The sequence below is a fragment of the Nerophis ophidion genome, linkage group LG08, assembly GCF_033978795.1.
Source record: "Nerophis ophidion isolate RoL-2023_Sa linkage group LG08, RoL_Noph_v1.0, whole genome shotgun sequence".
Classification (NCBI taxonomy): Eukaryota; Metazoa; Chordata; class Actinopteri; order Syngnathiformes; family Syngnathidae; genus Nerophis; species Nerophis ophidion.
Window position 1 is genome coordinate 32823250 of NC_084618.1, and position 26541 is coordinate 32849790.

At 39.7% G+C, this 26541-nt stretch overlaps 1 protein-coding gene across 2 annotated transcripts in view; it reads left to right on the forward strand.

The window, feature by feature from the left end:
• The window catches only part of gtf2h4 (general transcription factor IIH, polypeptide 4), a 58832-nt gene that overhangs the window by 21692 nt on the left and 10599 nt on the right, over positions 1–26541 (forward strand). For both annotated transcript variants that reach the window (XM_061908308.1, XM_061908307.1), the window contains 6 exons: positions 9152–9337; positions 10193–10301; positions 15210–15278; positions 15393–15476; positions 24765–24927; positions 25113–25243. In XM_061908308.1, the coding sequence (XP_061764292.1) occupies positions 9152–9337; positions 10193–10301; positions 15210–15278; positions 15393–15476; positions 24765–24927; positions 25113–25243 (742 nt within the window). The remainder of the gene's footprint in view (positions 1–9151; positions 9338–10192; positions 10302–15209; positions 15279–15392; positions 15477–24764; positions 24928–25112; positions 25244–26541) is intronic.

Below are 26541 nucleotides of genomic sequence, written 5' to 3' on the forward strand. Positions count from 1 at the left end.
CATTGAAATTTTGCCGACAAATATATAATTTGATGTTGTTTACACGTGGGACAAGTTTGGAATGTTAGCCCAACGTTTCCCACAGATTTTCAATTTACTTGTGGCGGTGGAGGCATGCTTAGGGGCGTGGTCGGGGAGGTTAGTTATGATGTCATCATATAGTTTGCATAATTGTCAATAATGCATACAATTTATTTGAAAAGGCTAAAAATGTTACACATACTTTTCAAAACAAATCAGTCTTATTAGTAATTACTATTAATGCATTTTTCTTGTATCGTTTTGCTCTATTTTTCAATTTGTGCTGCTTATTGTACAATGTAACACCAGCTGCACTTTGTTGAACATTATTTATATGTTTCATTATAAGTTTCTAGACCAGGGGTGTCAAACTCATTTTAGATGGGGGGCCACGTCGAGAAAAATCTACTCCCGAGTGTGCCGGACTGGTAAAATCACGGCCCGATAACTTAAAAACAAAGACAACTTCAGATTTCACAACAAAATTAGGCATAATAATGTGTTAATTCCACAACTGTATATATCGGTATTGGTTGATATCGGAATCGGTAATTAAGAGTTGGACAATACCGTAAGATCAGATATCGGCAAAAAAGCCATTATCGGACATCTCTAGTCGTTATTTATACTTTCTGAATAAATTATGTGATAATGTTCATCAGTTCACTCATTGGTGTTTATTTTCAATCTATCAAGATAATAAAATATCCACATCAAATTACAGGATGTTATTTATGTAGTTTGCTAATTTTCCTCGACTGCTGCATTAACATTGTGGTTGTTTTTTTTCCCCATATGTAGCATCATCTACAACAGGGGTCGGCAACCTTTACCACTCAAAGAGCCATTTTGACCCGTTTCACAAAATAAAGAGAAACAATGGGAGCCACAAAACTCTTTTGAAATTTAAAATGAAATAACACTGCGTACAGAGTTTTTTTTGCTTTGTGCTATGTCTAAACCAGGGGTCTCAGACAGGCCACCTTAATATGAAAATTTAACGTTAATGCGGCCTGCAAGATTGATATGAATGTCGCTTGACAGCATCACTCTTGCCAACCCACCTATTTTTTCCGGGAGACTCCCGAATTTCAGTTCATCTATTTTGGCGAATGTAACCTTTATCGCCCCCTACAACAATAATGAGGGCATGCTATGATGGGGGAACCTTTATCGCCCCCTACAACCTGCGCTAAAAGCTTGCCAACCCAGTCGCATATTGATTGTGGTTATTGCAGACACATGTAAGTCAAGGCATACTTGTTCAACAGCCACACAGGTTACACTGATGGTTGTGATATAAATAACTTTAACACTCTTACTAATATGCGCTACACTGTGAACCCACACCAAACAAGAATGACAAACACATTTCGGGAGAACATCCGCACTGTAACACAACATAAACACAACTGAATAAATACCCAGAATCCAATGCATCTCTTTCGGGCCACATTATACACCCCTCTCCGTGCGTCGGTTGAGGTGGGCGTGGTTGTATAATGTAGCCCGGAAGAGATGCATGGGATTCTGGGTATTTCTTCTGTTGTGTTACAGTGCGGATGTTCTCCCGAAATGTGTTTGTCATTCTTGTTTGGTGTGGGTTCACAGTGTGGCGCGTATTAGAAATAGTGTTAAAGTTATTTATTTCACAACCATCAGTGTAACATGTGTGGCTGTTGAACAAGTATGCCTTGCAATTGATGATGTGTGCAATCAGGGGTCGCAGGCTACATGTGGCTGGCTGGCACGCAAATAACATGGCGTGAAGGCGGGCGCGACGATACGTGTAAGAGATTGTCATCACGACACGTCTTCAAAATAGTTGTGCGGGTAAAAACCGAAGAATGCTAGTCCAGGGATTTTACTGGGAAAAGCACTGATATTGTAAGCAGCTGAGCCACATCAGAGTGATCAAGGAGCCACATGTGGCCCAGGAGCCGCGTTGCCGACCCCTGATCTACGAACATACACATAATTGCTATTGTGACATTTCGTGGACACATTCAGAACAGCCGTTTCTTTCATTTAAAAATTTCAGCTCATTTTCATATTTAGCAAACTCATCCCGCGGGCCGGATAAAACCTGTTCGCGGGCCGTACGTTTGGCACCCCTGTTCTAGACTCTTCTAGAAACGCGTGAAGATGGTGTTTGACAGCTGTCAGTGTGTTTGTGTGCATGTGCTTTTTGAGGGGGAGCGTGACAGTTGACAGTTTGACATTACCAGTTAAAAAAAATCAATTGATAGACGCTACATTATATATCCATTTTTCAGTTAAGTTTAGTTCAGTTTATTTCGAACTGCATACAATACAATTACAATGTAATGCATCACATATTTCCAGTTGTTTGAATACAGCACGTTCAAAATGGAGTAGGATGAAGCATGGCTTATTTAATCCTCCCCCTTTTCATATCACAGCAGTTTTATCCCATTTATTTGTTCTCTTTAACATTAAAATAATAACTGAATAGTGAAGGTCCATATTACTCTTTTGTTTGCATATAATGTTCGTTTGTATTAGGATGTCCGAACATGGCCGATAAATGTGCAGCCCCAGACTCGTGTATGAAAAGAGTATGGTCAACTCCGTTTCAAAGTTACCCTCAACATTGGAGTCTGTAGTCATGGGAGGTGATTTTGACAAACCAGAGAGAATATGGTCAGAGGATCTCCTAAATGATTGTTCAAAAGGTCCTCACATGAAGCCAACTTTGAAATTAAGTTGGCCATACTTTCTGCATGGATGGATAGTACTCTGTGTAGTTCTCTTCCGCTGTTGTAGAGCCTACGAGACAAGAATGTGCATTTTTGTTTTTGATTGTTAATTCAGAGTGGCATTTGGTCCTATTTATTCTCATTTCAATAGATGTTTTCAGGTGTCTCAATTGAAGCGATCAGACTAGATTTGATGGGTTTCTGAAAGTTAGTTTTATCCTTTTATCACGTGTGGTGTACCTGCATCTAAACTTTAAGTGCAATATTTCCTTGGAAGCTGGACTAATTGCAGCCTAAGCAGCCCGTAAGAACAAAAGCACTTAAGTCGAGAGTGGTGAATTCTTTTCACTTAAGCACACGGGAGAATACGGCCCTTAGTGAGGCAGGAAGCCCGATTTTCCAACCCAATACACACCACAATATGTCTACACATTGATATATTGACACGTTTTACATTTGACGCTATGACCATGGATGAAGTACTGGCTGTCCAGAGTCGAGACCCAGGATGGACCGCTCGTCGGGACCCAGGATGGACCGCTCGCCTGTATCGGTTGGGGACATCTCTACGCTGCTGATCCGCCTCCGCTTGAGATGGTTTCCTGTGGACGGGACTCTCGCTGCTGTCTTGGATCCGCTTGAACTGAACTCTCGCGGCTGTGTTGGAGCCACCATGGATTGAACTTTCACAGTATCATGTTAGACCCGCTCGACATCCATTGCTTTCGGTCCCCTAGAGGGGGGGGGTTGCCCACATCTGAGGTCCTCTCCAAGGTTTCTCATAGTCAGCATTGTCACTGGCGTCCCACTGGATGTGAATTCTCCCTGCCCACTGGGTGTGAGTTTTCCTTGCCCTTTTGTGGGTTCTTCCGGGGATGTTGTAGTCGTAATGATTTGTGCAGTCCTTTGAGACATTTGTGATTTGGGGCTATATAAATAAACATTGATTGATTGATTGATTGAAATATTAAGAACAATACAATGTATGAACAGTGTAAGTGATTATCACAGCTAAAACACAACAAACTTGAATGTGAGGCCATTCCAACAAGTCACAATTAACAACAAGTAGGACGGCGCTAATACTGCCACAATGGTGTATTGACATACGAGTTGTATATGGGTTGTATGATGGTGCTCATAATTCAAAATACTTGTATCTCAAAGAAGACAATGCACAGAGAAGAGGATGATTGCTTTTAAAAAATAAGCTTGATAAGCAAAACTGGGACACTGTGTACAATGAAAATAATGTTGATGAAGCATATGAACATCTTTTCAACACATTCATAATACTTTATGACAAACATTGTTCTTTGAAACAACTCAGTAGAAAGCAGAGAACGAACAGAAATAAAAATCAACCCTGGATGACAAAAGGATTAAAAAATGCTTGTAATAAGAAGAATTCATTATATAGAAAATATATAACACAAAGAACTACAGAGGCAGAAAATAAGTACAAAAAGTACCGTATAAAAACAAGCTAACCAACATACTAGGAACATGTAGAAATTATTAGACGGGAACAAAAAAAATATGAGAACAAAATGGGGCATGCTTAATAGCATTATAAAAAATAGCACTAAAAGGGTTTAACGTATTTTTCGGATTTTAAATCGCTCCGGGGTATACGTTGCACCGGCCGAAAATGCATAATAAGGAAGGGAAAAAAACGTGTATAGGTCGCATTGGAGTATAAGTCGCATTTTTGGATGAAATTTATTTGATAAAATCTAACACCAAGAATAGACATTTGAAAGGCAATTTAAAATAAACAAAGAATAGTGAACAACAGCCTGAATAAGTGTACGTTATATGATGCATAAATAACCAACTGAGAACGTGCCTGGTATGTTAAAGGGGAACATTATCACAATTTCAGAAGGGTTAAAACCAATAAAAATCAGTTCCCAGTGGCTTATTTTATTTTTCGAAGTTTTTTTCAAAATTTTACCCATTGTGGAATATCCCGAAAAAAGGCTTTAAAGTGCCTGATTTTTGCTATCTGTGAAGCCACCGTCCATTTTCCTGTGACGTCATCCAGTGATATACATGCTATCCAGGCGGATAGCACAAAAAGATATAGCGACATTAGCTCGGATTCAGACTCGGATTTCAGCGGTTTAAGCGATTCAACAGATTACGCATGTATTGAAACGGATGGTTGGAGTATGGAGGCAGATAGCGAAAAGGAAATTGAAGAAGAAACTGAAGCTATTGAGCGAATACCTATTGACGCTATTCGGCCATGTCTGCCTTAGCGTCGCCGGTAAAATGTGCAGACCAAACGATCGGGACTTCCGCATCTTGTGACACTGAAGAAACTTAAATCCGTCGATTGGTAAGTGTTTGTTTGGCATTATATGTGGGTGAAGAGAAACGCTAGATGCAAATATAGCTACAAATGTACATACAGCTAGCCTAAATAGCATGTTAGCATCGATTAGCTGGCAGTCATGCCGCGACCAAATATGTCTGATTAGCACATAAGTCAATAACATCAACAAAACTCACTTTTGTGATTTCGTTGACTTTATCGTTGGAAATGTATCTGCAGGATATCCATACATCTCTGTGCCATGTCTGCTTTAGCATCGCCGGTAAAATGTGCAGACCAAACGATCGGGACTTTCGCATCTTGTGACACTGAAACAACTTAAATCCGTCGATTGGTAAGTGTTTGTTGTGCATTAAATGTGGGTGGAGGGAAAGGCAGGATGCAAATATAACTACAAATGTACATACAGCTAGCCTAAATAGCATGTTAGCATCAATTAGCAGGCCGTGCTAATCGATGCACATTCTACGTAATTCAACTTGAATCCGTCCCTGATCGTGTTGTTACACTCTCCGACAACACACCGACGAGGCATGATGTCTCCAAGGTATGGAAAACAGTCGAAAAAACGGAAAATAACAGAGCTGCTTTGACTCGATGTTTATAATGTGTTTGAGAAAATGGCGGTTGACTACTTAGGTGACGTCACATTGTGACGTCATCGCTCCGAGAGCAAATAATAGAAAGGCGTTTAATTCGCCAAAATTAACCCATTTAGAGTTCGGAAATCGGTTAAAAAAATATATGGTCCTTTTTCTGCAACATCAAGTTATATATTGACGCTTACATAGGTCTGGTGATAATGTTCCCCTTTAACGTAACATATTACTGTAAGAGTCATTCAAATAACTATAACATATAGAACATGCTATACGTTTACGAAACAATCTGTCACTCCTAATCGATAAATCCGATGAAAACTTCTTCCTCAATGTCGCTTCTAAACAACTCTGTCAACTCCAAAGGTATGCGCCGCTTCCTCTTGTCGTTTTCTGCTGCATATTTCACTACGTCCAGCTTGTAATCTGCAGTACATGATCTCCTTTTCGGTGCCATTTTTGTTCAGCCCTTCTCAGTTTTTATAAGTTACCGCCAACGATGAAATGATCCACTTTAGTAGCTACGGCAGTAGCATATAGCAGTTAGCATTCTATGACCCACAATGCATTTCTGCCATGAACCTCCCGGCCTAATTCTTATTGGTTGACGTGTGTGTGAGACGATTGCTGACATTTTCTTCATCTCTTCTACGAATGAGATAAATAATATTGTTTGATATTTTGTAATCAGCAGTACATAATTTCCTTTTCGGTGCCATTTTTGTTCAGCCGTTCTCAGTTTTTATAAGTTACCGCCAGCGAGGAAATGGTCCCTTTTAATCGTTACGGCAGTAGCATATAGCAGTTAGCATTCCATGACCCACAATGCACTTCTACCATGACCCTACCCCGCCAAATTCTTATTGGTTGACATGTGTGTGACGATTGCTGACGTGTGTGTGACGATTGCTGACATTTTCGTCGTCTCTTCCGTGAATGAGATAAATAATATTATTTGATATTTTACGGTAATGTGTAAATAATTTCACACATAAGTCGCTCCGGAATATATGTCGCACCTCCAGCCAAACTATGAAAGAAACAGCGACTTATAGTCCGAAAAATGTGGTAATACTTCTCAGACAGATACATAAATAATGACAACATGAAGGAAGTAGTTGAAAGCTTCAATATTTGACTAAAATTGGAGGAAAGGATTCCAGACCCAGTTTCAACTGAGAACTATAATGACACCATAGATAGAAATCCCAACTCAATGTTCCTCAGTAATGTGACACAAAAAGAAATAGTTAAAACCGTGAAAAAGTACTATCTAGACTTCAATCTATGATGGTGTGAAGCATGATGTAGCAAGGGATGACTGTAACAGGCAGCTAGCGAATGCTAGCAAATGAGGCAAGGTTCACTGTGGCATTTGCTATACCAACTAGTTAATTTTTAAAGAAGTACCGGCAGTTGTATTTGGCAACAATAATACAGACATACAGGTAGAATCAGTTCTACATTACAGTGGATGAATACAAATACTAATAATGGACTGGGTTTATTTGGAATTTGTTTTTCATATTTCAGATATACAAAGCACTTTACAGTGAAACCCACTACTCATTTAGTCCGCAGTCACTCACTGGATTTCTGCTATTCGTGGTGGTTGTGTGCTGAGACCACCTGCCCGCGAATACCAAGTCAACGTGAGCAATAAGGACAGCCATAAAATGTTTTTTTGATACTTTAATCTAGCCTGTACCATGCTTCTCTTTATTATGATCTTGGTCCCCCAGCAGTATAGTGTACAGAGTATATTAATGATCTTTTTGCCATCTGTTAAACATCTTTCTCATTACATTGTTCACATTACTTATCAAAACAGAAAGCTGCATCTGTGCTCAAGAGCGCAATACAAGAAATTGCAGAATAGGTGCAGGTCGAAAACTGTTTACTAACATTGTAAAAAATTGTTTTGTATGGGTTAGAGCAGTGGTCCCGAACCTTTTTGCACCACAGACTAGTTTAAAGGCCTACTGAAATGAGATGTTCTTATTTAAACGAGGATAGCAGGTCCATTCTATGTGTCATACTTGATCATTTCGTGATATTGCCATATTTTTGCTGAAAGGATTTAGTAGAGAATATCGAAAATAAAGTTTGCAACTTTTGGTGCTAATAAAAAAAGCCTTGCCTTTACCGGAAGTTGCACACGATGACGTCACAAGGGTGAGGGCTCCTCACGTCCTCACATTGTTTATAATGGGAACCTCCAGCAGCAAGAGCTATTTGGACCGAGAAAACGACAATTTCCCCATTAATTTGAGCGAGGATGAAAGATTTATGGATGATGATATTGATAGCGAAGGACTAGAAAAAAAAAATAAAGTAAAAAAAAAAAAAAAGGCGATTGCATTGGGACGGATTCTGGTGTTTTTAGACACATTTACTAGCATAATTCTGGGAAATCCCTTATCTTTCTATTGTGTTGATTGTGTTTTAGTGAGATTAAATAGTACCTGATAGTCGGAGAGGTGTGTCCACGGGTGTCTTGACGCTAGTCTCTGAGGGAAGTTTACGGCAGCTGCAGCAGGACGGCGCAAGCTCAGCTGATCTCCGGTAAGAGATGACTTTTTACCACAATTTTCTCTCTGAAACCTGCCGGTTGACAAGTGGTCGGGATCCATGTTCGCTTGACCGCTCTGATCCATAGTAAAGCTTCACTTCCGGGAATTTTAAACAAGGAATTACCATGTGTTTGTGTGGCTAAAGGCTAAAGCTTCCCACCTCCATCTTTCTACTTTGACTTCTCCATTATTAATTGAACAAATTGCAAAAGATTCAGCAACACAGATGTCCAGAATACTGTTTAATTGCGCGATGGAAAGAGACGACTTTTAGCCGCAAATGGTGACGTCACGCGTCATCATTCCGCGACGTTTTCAACAAGAAACTCCGCGGGAAATTTAAAATTGCAATTTAGTAAACTAAACCGGCCGGATTGGCATGTGTTGCAATGTTAATATTTCATCATTGATTTACACACTATCAGACTGCGTGGTCGGTAGTAGTGGGTTTCAGTAGGCCTTTAATGTAGGCATTATTTTCAGGGACCGGCTTTCCACTTGTGCCAGATAAATACAGCAAAAATAAGTGCATGAAAAATACAACGCACTATAACGCTGAATTCGTGGGAGCCCTGGGCTTGTTTCTTTGCAATGAGATGCAGATGGAAATCAGCTTTTGGGTACAATCCTTCACATTTCTTTTTCATGTGTTCAATAATGTGCATGTATCATGACACAAAGTTATAACAAATGGCTTCCTATGAGTAATTTCATTTTACATCTATATACAAGTTTATTGGTGTGTCTAGTGGGACAGGCGAAAGTTAAGTCGGAGAAAATGCAGTTGCAAGGCGTCTGTATGTGTGTGTATGTGTGTGCGTGCATGGTGCGCGTGTCCAATTCATATGTAAAACTTTAAAATGTCTCTAAAAGATATTTTTTTGTGTCAATGTGTAGGGGCAAAGCGTGGGCAGACGAGGGCACCTGCCTAGGTCCTGACCGGCACGCTCGGGACATAGAGAGTCTAGACCGCTACGCCATGGAACGCTGGGAGGTCATCCTGCAGTTTATGGTGGGTTCTACCACTGCTGCTGTCAGTCAGGATCTCGCTCAGCTGCTAACTCAAGCAGGCCTCATGAAAAGGTATGTTAGCCCCTTACTGCTCAAAAGCCACTTACAATTCTAATGATGAAGCCATCTTCAGCTTTGAGAGCATGTATTCATATTTTTTTTATCATGTAAAAGAAGTCGTTCAGAAAGTAATTTGGGGTCTCGTTTATGTGCCAATGAATCCTGCAAAATCTGCGTTTAGGCAAACGCTACAAACGGTGTACATATTAAAATATTCTGATTTCAGTGGGTTCAAACCTCCATTTCTCCATTTTTGTGATTGATATTACATTTAGAGTGAGTTTGTACCATAAAGCTAACTTTCCCGTTTAGTTTTAGTGGCACAACTGGATTGATAGGTTCTCGCAATGATATAGTTTTATCGTTCCCAAACTCATTGCTTTGTGACTAATATTGGAATTCTCTGTTGGAGTTGGAAATAAAATGGAGTTGAAGATGGGTGTAGTAGCCTCCTTAAATTTAGACACCATATATCTAATACAGAGGTCACCAACCGTTTTAGGGACGGCATCGTTTTCACGAACCGGCCATTCATGATAAATACAGCAAAAATAAGTGCAGTGAAAGTTCAACTCACCGTGACGCTGTATTAGTGAGGGCTCTTGGCCTGTTTCTTTGCGATGAGATGGTCCATGGCACATACAGTACTACTGTATATACCATCAACCTTCAGGTCGAACATTGGGATGCTGACCAATAGTAAGGCTGTTTTAATATTTAATAATATGGTATGGAAAATATAGTAATGTTATATAGATCTTAATAATTGCACCAATTAGCTTCAGGAAATTCAGACATTCAACTGTCAGGGCTGCGTTCTCTACTACCAGGCAATATTGTGATCCTGTCACCCACTATGTTTTTCAGTGAGGCGGGGGAGTCCCCTTTCATCACCTCTGCGGGGTTCCAGTTCCTCCTCCTGGACACGCCCTCTCAGTTGTGGTATTTTACCCTACAATACCTCAAAACTGCTCAGGTATTGTCACGTACATGTTGCCCTGTACTCGATACTGTATTTTTATTGTAATCGTGTGTATTGTTTGTGACAAACAAGTTTCCCCTGAAGGGATTGATAAAATATCTATTTAGCTTTACAATATTGTAAAAACTATGGCCCGCGGGCCAAGTGCTGCCCGCCGGCCTGTTCATTAAGGCCCACGAGATGTCAGGAGTTCAAATAATGAATCTGGCCCACTGGTACTTCCAAATTTATTTTAATGTCATGTCATCACGAAAACGGATACTTAATAAACACAGATTTATCTCTGCGTTTAGGCCTCTTAACCACACACAAAGGCATACTTTTGTCGTTAGAAATGCACACCTTTGCAAATGCTGCCAAGGTGAGGAGATCCAAAACTCTTTGCTCAGCGTATGCGTGTACACGGCTCAAACGAAGTACTCCTCTGAAGACGTTATGGTTGTGTGCTGTCATTTCCAAAGCGTAAAAACACTGCCTTGTTGGGTTTAAACACATCGTACGAGGTCTTATGAATCTTAATTTTTTTTGTGTGTGTCTAAAACACGCATACGTGCCTGTGCTGCTGAAACCCAAAACTCGTGGAATTATAGAATAGAATAAAAAGTACTTTATTGATCCCTGGGGGAAATTCAGCACCACCGTTCGCTTACAATAAACACTTATGCATTTTTTACATGTGACAATGACATGTTTAGTCAGCATTATGGTGATTTATTACATGTGCAGTCAAGTGTATATTATTTCTAAAATCAGCGCAGAGTAAAAAGGAGCCCAGGAAACCTCTTGAATGTTTTAAGTTCATAAAGCGCGTGGACCTGCATGCGCCGCAGCAAAACTCTTGTGGGATTATAACGCATGTACTCATTAATATAGTGATATATTACATGTGCAATTAAGTATACATCAGTACTTTAACATCAGTATACGCTAACAAGGAAGAAGCTACATCATGTTTTTTTTAGTCGCTCGGGCGCTTTATATGTGCGCGCACAACCAACACACGCAAGTTAACTTCATCACCTTTCTTCGGGCACAAAGCAAAAAAAGTCCTGCATGTCAAAGTTGTTTTATCAGCAATCGTTTCCAAAACAGCTGACTGTCATTGGCGCTGGCAGAACTGTCGTAAACCTTATTTTGATTTAATTTTTTTTAATCAATGTAGAGCGAAAATAGCTGCATGTTTATGTATGTTTATGGTAAAACATACAGTAAGTCCTCTTAGTGTGTTTAAAGCTTGCTAGGCATTGTTGTTGTTTTTTTTACATAATATCCATCCATCCATCCATTTCCCACGGCTTATTCCTTTCGGGGTCGCTGGAGCCTATCTCAGCTACAATCGGGAGGAAGGCGGTGTAGACCCTGGACAAGTCAACCCTCATCGCACTTAATATTTGTTGATTATTATTTGATTTTGATTTGATTTATTGGAGTTTTAATGGAACAAATTTTCATAGACTTGACCGAAAACAAATATACAGATATCCAAACTGAAAAAAAAAACCTAAAATAAGTACAATACCTACATCATACCTATAAATAAATCACCATTTAAAAAAATGTGTTTTATTGTTTATTTATTTTAAAGGTAAATTTAAAAAAACATAACCATAATGATCATTAATAGATATAAGACAACATGCATGTAGCAAAATACATATTTTTCCAGTAGGTTACTTATCATCTCAAAAATAAAAATCATGAATGTTTTTCGAAATGAATGATCCACTTTAACCATTTTTCTTGAACAGGTCTTCCCTTATATTTAGTATATGAGTCATTTTCTCCATTGTCCATATTTCTTTAATAATGTCCAGCCATAGTTTTTCAGGTTTGTACCAGGATCGTGTGATGGCTTTCCTACAAGGTGTTAAAAGTACCCTAACCAAAAAACGATCTTCTGTCCGTACAACTGACACTGTGTCCCATATACATAGTGATACACATCATTGGAATGTCATATTCCAGCACTTTACACAAAACTAATTTCTAATAATTAATAAATTAATGAGGCTGTCACAGAAGTAGTCAAGGTAGGAGTCAAACTTTCTCGTACTCTTCAAATATAGTTATGCCATCCATCTATCCATCTTCTTCCGCTTATCCGAGGTCGGGTTGCGGGGGCAGCAGCCTAAGCAGGAAAGCCCAGACTTTCCTCTCCCCAGCCACTTCGTCCAGCTCTTCCCGGGGGATCCCGAGGCGTTCCGAGGCCAGCCGGGAGACATAGTCGTCCCAACGTGTCCTGGGGCTTCCCCGTGGCCTCCTACCGGTTGGATATGCACTAAACACCTCTCTAGGGAGGCGTTCGAGTGGCATCCTGACCAGATACCCGAACCACCTCATTCGGCTCCACTCGATGTGGAGGAGCAGCGGCTTTACTTTACACGCGGATGGCAGAGCTTCTCACCTTATCTCTAAGGTAGAGCCCCCCACACGGCAGAAAAAACTCATTTTGGCCGCTTGTACCTGTGATCTAGTCCTTTCGGTCATAACCCAAAGCTCATGACCATAGGCGAAGATGGGAACGTAGATCAACGGGTAAATTGACAGCTTTGCCTTTCGCCTCAGCTCATTCTTCACCACAATGGATCGATACAGCGTCTGCATTACTGAAGATGCCTGTCGATCTCACGATCCACTCTTCCCCCACTCGTGAAATAGACTCCTAGGTACTTGAACTCCTCCACTTGGGGCAGGATCTCCTTCCCAACCCTTTTCCAAGCGAGAACCACGTTGATTATTAATTATATATCCATTATGTTAATAAAATATGTATATACATAAAATGTGTGTGTGTGTGTGTGTGTGTGTATATATATGTATATATATATATATATATATATATTTTTTTTTTTTTTAATTTAATTTTATTTCATCTTTTTTTGTATGTATGTATATATATGTATGTATGTATGTATACCGTATTTCATTGAATAGCCGCCAGGGCGCTATTTAATTTAAAACCTCTTCTGACACCTGCGCATAATCAAGGCATGCGGTAAAAGTAAGCAGGCGCTAATAATCTTAAAACCTCTTCTCACCCCTGCGCTTACCAATGGCATGCAGTAAAAATTGAGTGTGATAAAAAAAAAAAAATTATAAAAAATTCTTCTGCGGCCCCCAACCCACCTCAACCGACACACGGAGAGGGGTGGGGGTTGGTGCTAGCGGATGTATAACATAGCCAAGAGTCATGGGTGCAGTGGAATTCTGGGTAATTTTTATGTTGCGTTTATAATGTGTTACAGAGCCAATGTTCTCCAGGAATGTGTTTGTTATTCTTGTTTGGTTAGGGTTCACAGAGTGTGGCGCATATTAGTAAGGGTGTTAAAATTGTTTTATATCACAACCATTAGTGTGATCTGTACGGCTGTGGAACAAGACCCCTGGTTTATCCACTTTAAAAGCAAAAAAAAAAACTCCTCCGCCATTTTGAAAATGACGGCAGGGGAAGCGTCACTCATGACGTTACGAGTTTGACCCGGTGATAAAAGTAAGCATGCGCTAATAAATTTGGTGAGCGAGTTTTGCTCGGCAGTAATTCAAGGCAGACGCATATTACATGCCCGGCGGCTTTTCAAGGAAATACGGTATATATATATATATATATATGTGTGTATATCCATCCATCCATCCATTTTCTGCCGCTTATTCCTTTTGGGGTCACGGGGGGCGCTGATGCCTATCTCAGCTACAATCGGGCGGAAAGCGTCGCACACCCTGCACATGTTCATTGCAGGGCCAACACAGATAGACAGACAACATTCACACTAACATTCACATACTAGGGCCAATTTAGTGTTGCCAATCAACCTATCCCCAGGTGCATGTTTTTGGAAGTGGGAGGAAGCTGGAGTACCGGGGGGTACCCACACAGTCACGGGGAGGACATGCAAACTCCACACAGAAAGATCCCGAGCCCGGGATTGAACCCAGGACTACTGAGGCAGACGCACTAACCCCTCTTCCACCGTATATGTATATATATTTTTATATATATACATAGTGTGTAAAGGATATAATTCAGGAACACTTCAGAAAACTACTGTCAGTAACTACAGTTGGTTGCTACATCTGTAAGTGAAAGTTAAAACTCTACTATGCAAAGCGAAAGCCATTTATCAACAACACCCACAAACGCCACCGGCTTCGCTAGTTACGTAACATATTGACTTTCACATATTTAAACATTAATACTGGATGTATAGCCCTTACCTCTGGGCCAATACTGAGGGCGACTGTGTTGACCAGTTTGACGCGTGTAAATGATAGAATGTCCAGTACTGTAGAACTGTGATTGGATATGAAAATCTGTTTATTTTTAAGCTATAAAAATTAAATCAAATGTATGCTATAACACAAAAGGTATGCTGACCTTGGCTGGCATATTGATACAGCATTGTCACAAAAACTCACGGCACGGCCTCGACACGGCTTGACGCGACACGTTTGATGACACAGTCGAAGACTGTTTGTCTTTCTATCGCCCTGCCCGTGCTCACACCTGGACCCAATTTAAAGGAGGTTACGATGGTAACCACCCCGTATCAGCAGGCTCCTTCTGTCAACACTTCCTGATACATAACAGGAACTGGGCGGAGCAATCCACCAAAAAAGGAAATTCCCTATGGGCTGAGGCCAGCAATCAATTAAAGAAAATAAAATAAACAATGTAAACAAATAAGGACATTTGGCTCCAACGCTGGCTTTGGGTTAATGTGTGGGGGGGTTTCTGCAAAAAAACTGCCTATTTTTGGAGGGAATGAGCACTATTGGGCGTGCCAATGCATGCCAATTGTGTGCTATGGCTCCCATGATAATACAGCGTCTTGAATAAAACTGTTTTATAGAGAGTGTAATACAAACTTACTTAAATATATGATGTATGTATTTTTTTTGTTGCAGTTCAGAAAGATGGACCTGGTGGAGATATTGTCATTTTTGTTTCAACTCAGCTTCTCTACATTGGGCAGAGTAGGTACATTATAATTTAACTTATCATCTTTTTGTGTGTTTGCAAAAACATTCAGCCTTTTGTCTGGGTTTGCTTTTTTGTTGTTCTTGTGGATGTGTTTTTGTTGGCCTCAGGATTACTCAGTGGAGGGTATGAGTGAGTCATTACTCACATTTCTGCAGCACCTTCGGGAATTTGGACTGGTCTTCCAAAGAAAGGTGAGCCCTGAGAGGGGCAGGAAAGATTTGCTAACACACACTTTTTGTAGCATTTTTTTTAGATGAGAAGGGACATAATGGTCCTCATGGGAAAGCTGTATTTCTGCTGCAGCAAAACAGGGTCAACATATATTATGTTTTTCTGCATCACTTCTCGAATATAAAGTCACTTGTTTCGACAAACTGTGTAAAAAAGTTCAACATGTCTATATGGATTCTCTAAGCATTATTGCTCTGACTGTCGTCGAGGTTTCCAACACGCCCACAACGTAGGAAATACTTTATCACATCCTGTGTAATTCCTGTCAGCTAGAAATTGGCTTCGATGTGCTAAAATCAATGGTGTAGGTTGTTCTGCCAAGATGGTGCTGACATTAGCCGTGTTGTTAAGGCCACAAGTCCTCTGTTGTCATTCGAGATCACTCACGTCAAAGGCTTACCATTGTGAAGATGTGTTATTGATAAAGTGCATCAACAGTTTTACGCCCCACTTGTCTTGAAAAACAGGCATGTAAAAACAATGGCTCTATCGGCATGGAAACGGAAGTCACCCTTGGTGAATCTATTGTGATCACCATAACATAATAATATAAAAGACAAATACTGTACTCTACTGCAACATTTGAAGCATGATCTTGAAAAGGGGTTCTAAACTTTATCCAGCGAATACCGCATATTAAAAAAATCCGTAATTTCTGGTCTATAGAGCGCATTGGTATTTAAGACGCACCCACCAAATTCGAGAAGAAAAATATATTTTTAACATACACTGCACCGGTCTAAAAGTCGCAGGTACAATACATACTGGTAGGTAAGATTTTAAAAATGTTTATTTACTTCAGAATCAGAATCAGACATACTTTATTAATCCCCCAAGGGAAATTAAAATTTTCAGCACAATCCCATTCAAATCAGACAAACATTACAGGGAGACAGAACAGGATCACTGACGGGTCTGCCAACTTCCGGCGCCCCTTACAAAAAAGGTGAGATACAGGTAAACAAGTAGGGGGGAATAGGAGAAAAAAATAAAAGATTAAATTAAAATAAAATAGGATAAAAAAAATCAGTCTAAGCCTGGGCCCGTGGGGAGGCGGTCCAAGGGAAAAAAACAACTCATAGCCATAGTACACATCCCTCTTACATGTGTGTAAGAGGGAAACATCAAACATCAAAGGACATGAAAGACATTAAAGTAGCGGAGCTGATGCAACCGGACACTACTACATACAGCTATGAATAAAAAGTAAAAGAAACATATACACTGTGGTGTCCTCTGCGGTGTTCCACGCCATCGTCTGCTGGGGTGGAGAGAGCATGGCCAGAGACAGGAGCAGATCCAACAAAGCAACCAAGAGAGCCGTCTCCACTCTCGGTGGCCAACCAACTCTCGGCCAGTGTCCAGTCCGCATGGGTGAGCGAGGATACGTCCAAGGTGTCTGAGGTGTCCGATACCTGCTCATTCAGCCAAGACAATGTGAAGCTTGTCTGTCCCGGCGCTCAGTGCCAGCTCCGCAGCCCTGTTTCTTCATTTGCATCTCCTCCAGTCTCTCCAAACTGACTATGGTGTAGCAGAGACCCAGCAGCTGGTCTCCATGGCCAAAAGGTTCATGGGAGGCAGATCCAGAAGTCCACAAAAAAGCACCGCAGAGGTCACGAAAGTGCCACCCCTTGTCACACAGCCCCAAAGGGTCCCGGACCAAAAGGCAAAAAAAAATAAAGAAGTATATATATATATATATATATATATATATATATAACACATGAAAACAAGAGGGAAACACAAAAGGAGGACACAAGAGCACAGAGCTCCTACAAACAGCAGCCACTACAGTGGCGCCATCTTGGAAAAAAACAAAAAGATTCTTGATTGATCACAACTGGACTGCTTGGTTTGACTTGTAAGACGTTTCGCCGCTCATCCGATGAGGCTCATCAGTTCATGCTCATAGACTTAGATTGGTCAGATCTAGTCCAGCAGTTGTTGCCAAAACCCCAAATATTTATACTACTAAAAAACAAAAGGGTGTGCTTGGGCAAGGATGTTTTCGCTTTATCGTAGTGAGAAAAAAAAATGTTTTAATCCTAACTGTTAAAGCTAATGACAGTTGTTGAAGTGTAAATTCCCCTCGTTAACATTGAGGTATTGTGTGGCAGAATGATCGCTGTGGACCTACTAAGACCAGTCCAAAATAGTCTGAATCCCCCTCGGAAGCATTCCATTTAGTTGTAAACAAATGGCACAATTGGCATTCTGGTCATCTTCTCAGACCAGACTGCTTCTAGCTCCTGTTATTTGTTGGAGGCTAAATTGCAGAATCTTTTAGGAATGGTTGAAAGGACTGTTTCATATGTGAGGGACAGGTAGTGTTGCAGACCACTTCCTCTGTTCACGGAGAAACAGAGGAATCCAATAGCACACTATTGCTATTGGATTGGACCACACTCACAAAGTACAGTGTATTTATTATGCAGCGATCGTTTTGAAAGATCGTGTTTCGGAGAGGGTCCCTTGCGAAGGGCAGAAATGGGCATCGCCACAATCCGTTGACTGGTGCTGAAGAACGGTGCGGAGCCGACCTTCAGGTTGTACAGGTACGACCATATAATCTCACTAAAACACTAGTAACACAATAAGCAGATAAGGGATTTTCCAGAATTATCCCAGTAAATTTGTCTAATAACATCTGAATCGCTCCCACTGTAGTCATTTTTTTTCTTTTTTTGTAGTCCTTCACTCTCACTTTCCTCATCCACAAATCTTTCATCCTCGCTCAAATTAATGGGGAATCGTCGCTTTCTCAGTCCGAATCGCTCTCGCTGCTGGTGGCCATGATTGTAAACAATGTGAGGAGCTCCACAACCCATGACGTCACGCGCACATCGTCTGCTACTTCCGGTCCAGGCAATGCTTTTTTATTAGCGACCAAAAGTTGCGAACTTTATCGTCGATGTTCTCTACTAAATCATTTCAGCAAAAATATGGCAATATCGCGAAATGATCAAGTATGACACATAGAATGGACCTGCTTTCCCCGTTTGAATAAGAAAATCTCATTTCAGTAGGCCTTTAAATTAAGAGATTCATTATTTGGGAATCCCATCTTCCAATAGGTCAACGCGTTCAGATATGATGCCCAATAATAATTTTTGAACATTGGAAGACCCAGTGCCCCTTCCTTTGTAGATCTAAATAAGTGCTTTTTGGATATTCTGCGTTTTTTACATCCCCACACAAAATCTAGAAGTAAAGATTCAAGTTTTTGAAAAAAATCTGCAGGAATTAGAATTGGTAAATTTTGAAAAAGATAAATACATTTTGGCATAGTGATCATTTTGATAGCATTCACTCTGCCTAACATAGAGAGAGGTAGGGTCTTCCAATACTCAATACACACTTTCAGTTTCTCAAAGGCTTCAGTAAAGTTCAACTTTAGTAATGATTCATAATTTTTTGATATTTTTAAGACAAGATAGGATATGTAATTTTCTGCGACTTTAACTGGATTTTGACTGATCTTAACATTGTCTCCTAGGAACATAAGCTCACTTTTGGACCAGTTTATTTTATAACCAGATGTTCTACCAAAAGAGTCTACATATTCTAAAAGAAGTGGTAATGCAATTTCTGGCTCAGTAAGTGTAACAAGTACATCATCTGCATAAAGTGAGATGAGACTCTCTGATGAGGCCCCTGAAAATCCTTTAATCTTAGAGTTCATTCTTAAACCAATAGCCAGTGGTTCGAGGGCCAAATTAAAAAGTAAGAGCGAAAGGCAGTCACCCTGTCTCCGCCGCGATGTAATTAGAAACTATCCGATATTCCATTATTAGTTATGACATATGATTTTGGTACAAAATAAATTATTTTAACCCATTTTATAAAATTTTCTCCCAACCCAAATCATTTGAGAACATGAAAAAGATAAGCCCACTCAATTGAATCAAAAGCTTTATGAGCATCCAGAGTCAGGACGGCGGCCTTTTTGTTTCCTGTGCAGTCTGAGTACAACACGTTCAGTAATCTCCGTACATTGCCAAAAGGTCTGTCCGACGTGATCCGGATGAATAATTTCTGTTATGTGGTTGCTTAATCTTGTTACGAGTACCTTAGTTAGAATCTCATGGTCTAATTTGAGCTGGGAGATAGGTCTTTAATTGGCTGGATCAAGTGGATTTTTTCCCTTTTTTGGTATCATAGATATATGGGCTTCATACAAAAAGCTTGGAAGTTTATTGTTCACGAAAGAATCATTTAGCATTCTAAGTATTATAGGGGACAGTATTTCACTAAAAGCTTGATAAAACTCCGCACCAAATCCATCTGGACCAGAGCTTTTATTCACGGAGAAAGAGTTCAGTGATTTTTTTCGGTTTTTCAGTTGAAATAGTGTTGTCTAAATGATTCTGATGATTTGGACTCAGTTGTGGTAGGTTTAATGAGGTAAAAAAAAATCATTTAAATCATTAGCCGATATAGCTCAACTAGATTTATATAATTCTGAATAAAAGTCTAAGAAGACTCTATTGATATCCTGTAGGTCTGTACATGTTTCACCTGTTTTTGAGCATATTTTGTGAATAGCAGTTTTGGCTTGATTTCCTTTGAGCTGTCTCGATAAAAGTTTTTGTGTTTTATCGGATATTTCAACATTTTTATTTTTATTTTTCAGCATGAGTTTAGATACTTCCCCGTGAAGAAGAGAGTTGTATTATTTTTTTCAGTTTCAGCATCTTATTGTAGTCGGACTGCCAAAGAGAATTTAAATACATTTCTTCCATTTCTTTAATTTCTTTCTCTAATTTGTTCTGCCTTTTTCTTGTTTTTTTTTGTTTTCAGCTTTCAAATGAAATTATATATTCTCTCACAGTAGCTTTAAGAGCTTCCCACAATGGTGGGACCTCTCCGTTATCATTCACCTCAATACAATCTTGGATTATCTTGTTTATGTACTCTTTAAAATCTTCATATAATAATAATTGTGGGTTAAATCTCCATTTTTGTTTGATTTTAAGGAGATCAATTTGGATCTGCAAACTCACAGGACTGTGATATGAGATGATTCTACTATGGAACTCAGGATTACTGACATTGGAGAGGGCAGAAGCTTCAACTAAAACGTAATCAATTCTTGTGTAAGAATTGTGTGCAGTGGAGTAAAATGAATACTCCCTTTTATTAGGGTGTTTTACTCTTCATATGTCTATGATATTTCTTGATCTCATAAGATTAATAATAGTTTTAGTTTAATTAGCAATTACATGAGATTTAGTTGACAATCTAAAGTGGGATCCAAAAGTCAGTTAAAATCACCACCGATGTAGATATGAGAGGAGTTATCATCAGGAAGTAGATCAAAGACTCGATGATAAAAGTTTGAGTCATCGGAGTTTGGTCCATAGATATTCAAAAAAGTTACTGGATAGGATGTAATATGACCATTCAATAAAATAAATCTTCCAATAGGGTCAATTATTTTTGATGTAAGTATGAAAGGCACATTTTTATGAAATAAAATAGCTACACCTCTAGCTTGTGAAGTAAAGGGTGCACGATAAACCTGAGATATCCAGTTAGTTTTAAGTTTGTGTTGGTTGTCTTTACAGAGATGTATTTCTTGTAAGACTAAAACATCTGCTTTTAATGAATTTAAATGTGAAAAAACCTTCCCTGCTTTAATATTTTTGGCTAAGCCCCTAACGTTCCATGAAACTAGTGTGATTTTTTTTTTTCTCACAAGTTGACATCATAGTGTTTTAGGGTTTGTTATCTTTACATAACAAAAAACCTTAGTAATTAGTAAGTTAAAATATTATTGTGCATCTCTTTCCTCCACATTCATGCTCAGATTCACACATACACAGCACTCACACCCCATTGTTCCTTCCTCCCTCCCTCTGTTCCCATCGTGTGCAGTTCAATGTTTTGGAGTGAAATCTCCATTGTGATGTTGTCCATAAGATGTCGTGATGGACGAATCCCCAGTCCAAAAGTCCCCCATCCCCATCTTCAGGCGCAGGGTGCATGCTCGTAGCTGCGTTCACTGCCCCAAGCAATAAATAGCTCAACAGTGAAGTGTTTTCTTTTTTTTTTCCTGCGTCCTCCGGTGAAATAAACCTCACTGAAAATGTGTATTTCTGCTTTTATACTTATCATAAGCCTTGTGTGGTAGAGCCGTTATTGATAATTAGTCACTAAAATGTTTTATAATGAAGGTCTAAGTTTCGGTAGGAGAGGTAAACACCTTTAGCTGTTCGTTGTACTCCACATGCAGGCGAGCTGGAAAACGTAGCATAAATTTGATTTCCTTCTCCCGCAGCATGTTCATTACCTCTCGAAACGGCCTTCTTTGCGCTGTCACCTCGGCAATGTAGTCTGGAAACAGGAACACACGCAGGCCTTCGTAGATCAGCTCCTGGCCGCAGCTCAGTCGAAGAAGTAGCTCCTTATCCTGGTAGAAGTGTATTCTTGCAATGATGCTCCTGGGGCGCTTGCCGTCACCATAACAAGCGAGCGGGACACAGTGCGCGCGGTCCACCACCACCGGCTTGGAGAGGTTACTCGCTCCAAACAACTTTGGTATCAGGTCCGCAACAAAATCCGTAAGTCTTCCCTTTTCTTCTTGCTCTGGTATCCCGACAATTTTTATGTTATTACGTCTTGAGCGCCCTTCCAATTTGTCTATTTTAGCTGCCAATTTCTCGTTCCTCTTCTGCGTTTGAGTCAATTTTTGTTCGAGCGCTTGAATGCGGCGCTCGTGTTCGGAACTTTGCTGCTCCATGGCTTGCACTCTGTTGGTCAGTGCCGTCTGCTTGCTTGTAAGAGCCTCAAGCTTTTCCTCATGCATGTCAGAACGTTTGTTTATAGACTCCAGTATTTTATCCAGCAACTTCTCCAAAGTTGATGACGCCATCTCAGCGCTAGGCTCGAGCTCGTTTACGGCCACAGGTGACTCTGATTTCTTCCTTAATGTCTTGGGCATAATCGTTGTTATCTATATCTTGATAGAGTATAACTCACCCAGGGGGATAAGCATGCATATAGTTGGTCAAGGGTTGTCAGTTTTAATTAAAAAAAGCAGAGTTAAAATGAAATCTTACAGTTTTCACCAGAGTAACTGCAGAGGCAAACTACTGCGTGTGCATCTTAGCCACGCCCCCCCAAAAAACAGCAGGTCCTATTTTTATAGTCTTTGGTATGCCTCGGTATGCCTTTGAACTCACAACCTACCGATCTCAGGGCGGACACTCAAACCACTAGGCCACTGAGTAGGTCACAGCATTGCACAGCATAGATGGACGGGCAAACTCTTCAGGCCAAGACTCAGCTGTCTACTTGCACCTTAGGGAGAAACAGCACTCTTTTGAGAACAAAAATGGACAGGTTCTGGACAGGGAGGATGGATGGTACGAAAGACGAGTGAGGGAAGCTATCTATGTCAAGGTTTAAAAAACCATCCCTGAACAAAGGTCATCCGCGACACTACCTGTCTCAAACATTCAACATCGTCCTTTCAACCATTCCTAATGGACTACAAAATACCCTCCAACAAGTAACAGGAGTTAGAAGCTGTTTGGTCACAGAAGTTGAGCAGAATGCCATTTACTGAATGGAAAGCTTACACGGGGATTCCAACTATTTTGGACTGGTCGTAGTCGATCCACAGCGATCGTTCTGCCACACAATACCTCAACGCTAACAACCGGAATTTACACTTCAACGACTGTTGGCTTTGACAATTAAGATTGCTTGTTTGCAATAAACCTGTTGTTTTTCTTACTACAATATGTCTTGGCATGTCCGCTGATGCTAATGATGCTAGCTTGGGTACATTAAGATAGCAAGTACAAATATGCATTAAAAAACACTCCTACACACATCACACTTTGAACGGTTTCATAAGTATGAATTGTTTTATTTATATCGTAAAACTTACAAATGTTGCTTGGAGTGATGAATAAAGAATCCTTTCAAGCAGAAAAACTATGGACAGTTTTACTTCCGTTTCAAGGCACAAAATAGGAACTACATTTTCATCCTGCAGCACTTGCAGTAAGCAAACTCGTCCAAAAAATGGCAATGAAATGAAAACTATTTGTTGAAATCAAAACATTAACAAAGAAAAATGTAAAAAGTAGCTGGAAGGTTTCATAAGCTGCAGGGTTCAAAGTGTTGGTAAAAAGTAGCGGCTTACCATCCGAAAAATACAGTATATAAATATAGGGGCCACTTTAAACATGCTAAAAACCAATCCAATCTCGGTCAATATATAAGCTACCTTTACAAAACATCATCATCTTAGCATTTTTTTGTTAAAATGAATCAAGCAAACTTCTTTAATATCTAATTTTATTTTTAGACAATGCCAAGGAAATAAGCTGCAGTTCCAAAAATGGCCCCTTGGCTGCATTTTAGACTTAACGTTTGACGATTTAAGTATTGTCATGTTTAGCATGTTCATCCTAATAGCACATGCTCTCTACTTAGATGTCTATTTACCTCGGACATATAGTTATTTTGGGCATTAAAACATATGTCATAGATTTATGAAAATATTTTTTTACTGCCAGGTACATTTACAGATTCAAGGAATTGTGTTGGTTCAAAAAAGCTAACACGAGAAATAAAGTCAAAATAGCAAGAACTTAAGTAAAATAAGATGTAATAAGCAATTACAAAATATTGAGATAGAATTTTACGAATGTCAATAAAAACACAAAATGTTCAATGGAAATCATGTAGGAAAATACTGTACACGTAAAGTCCAGTAAGCCTTAATGAAACAGGTGAAAGAAGCTGGTTCAGTGATGGATTACTGTAAAGTCTGCTATGTGGGGGTAAGGAGGAGGGCATCTGATTCATGTTTAAATTTAATGTGTTCATAATAGTATTTGGGATAGTGTATAATCAAAATTTGGGGGATGCTCGGTAGGAAAAAACGTGTTTGTCAACCATGCATTTCTTATTAACTTAGCTTGTTTACATACTGACAATGTTTCAGTACCACAGAAAACATTAACAGGATTTAAAGTAGAAAATCAGGCTCGGAAATGATGGTAAAGCCGAACATGAAAATAATCCAGAAGCGAAAGACAAAGGCAAAAATTACATACTACTTTACGTAAAAAAACTGTTTTGTCCTTTTCTTCTGCTATTTTGGTCTTTGGTTATGTAATCACGCTAAATTTTTTCAACAAAGTAGAGGTCAAGTAGAAAAAAAAAATGCTGTTTGGTTTAGGAACAGGTGGACATTATTGTTGGACATTTTTTTCTTTGCCTTTTTCTAGAGAAAGTCAAGGCGCTACTATCCCACCAGGCTGGCCATCAGTCTGGCTGCAGGAGTTACCAGCAGCTCTTCTTCTCTCTCTTCTAACTGTGGCTCTATTCCTGGTACTGGAGATGCTGGATTTATTGTTGTTGAAACTAATTATCGCATCTACGCCTACACAAGTATGTATGAGCACTTATTGTACAATGTTCAATCATATCACTGCAAAAGTTGTATTTTCAATTTGGCCTGTTTAATTTGGTTTTCCATACCCTTGTGCAAATAAAATATAATCAAATATGCATTATCATTAATTTTATTACAGATAACCAAAGTAATTTCTGCACTAATTCTATGTCCCCTCCAGGCTCAGAACTTCAGATTGCTCTCGTTGCGCTCTTCAGTGAAATGTTGTATCGTCTCCCCAATGTAGTTGTGGCTCATGTCACAAGAGAGTCAGTGCAACAGGCCATCGCAAATGGAATCACTGCACAACAGGTAGCCCTACTTAGTCATGGTCAAAAGTTACACTTGTAAAGAACATAATGTCATGGCTGTCTTGAGTTTCCAATTATTTGTACAAGTCTTATTTTTTTGTGACAGAGTGTTTAGAGCACATACTTGTTGGTCACAAAAAACATTCATGAAGTTTGGTACTTCTATGAATTATGGATTTACTGAAAATGTGACCAATTCTGCTGGGTCAAAAGTATGTGTCATCTGACCACAGAACTTTCCTCCAGAAGGTCTTATCTTTGTCCATATGATATTAGATGAAACAAAAATTGAGCTGTTTGGCCACAATACTCAGCAATATGTTTGGAGGAGAAAAAGTGAGGCCTTCAACCCCCAATCCTACCGTCAAGCATGGTGATGGTAGTATTATGCTTTGGGCCTGTTTTGCTGCCAATGGAACTGGGGCTTTACAGAGAGTAAATGGGACAATGAAAAAGGAGGATTACCTCCAAGTTCTTCTGGAAAACCTAAAATCATCAGCTTGGAGGTTGGGTCTTAGGCGCAGTTGGGTGTTCCAACAGGACAATGACCACAAACACACGTCAAAAGTGGTAAAGAAATGGCTAAATCAGGCTAAAATATTAATCGTGATTAATCACAGGTTATCATTTGCCTGCATTAATACAATTTGCTTAAGAAAATACACCAACATTTGGGTACAAATGCAATTTGGCTGTCAGAATGTCATGCAGGAATGTTTTTGTTTGTTTTACTCAACTGCAACTCATGGATTTGCTCAAAACTTGGAGACATAAAGTGTAGAAAAACTTAAGTGCACAATTTGAAAGTCAGTTTGTAATAATCTTGGAAACAAGGTACTAATCCATAATGTTGTAAATGCACTTATAAACAACTTAAGAGGTTTATAAGTGTGTTTAAACTCTTCTTTACTTGAACCAGTTGTTTAAACAAATATACAATGCAATCCCAGCTTGTTGTGATTACTTACAGATGTCCAACGTTCTCCAGAAAGCAAAATAAATTCACATTCAGTCTGTAGTTTCAAGTTGATGCTTTTGGTGCAGAGGGAGAGTGGCCGTGCGCAACCCGAGGGTCCCTGGTTCAAATCCCACCTGGTACCAACCTCGTCACGTCCGTTGTGTCCTGAGCAAGACACTTCACCCTTGCTCCTGATGGGTGCTGGTTGGCGCCTTGCATGGCAGCTCCCTCCATCAGTGTGTGAATGGGTAAATGTGGAAGTAGTGTCAAAGCGCTTTGAGTACTTTGAAGGTAGAAAAGCGCTATACAAGTACAACCCATTTATCATTTAATAGTGCAGT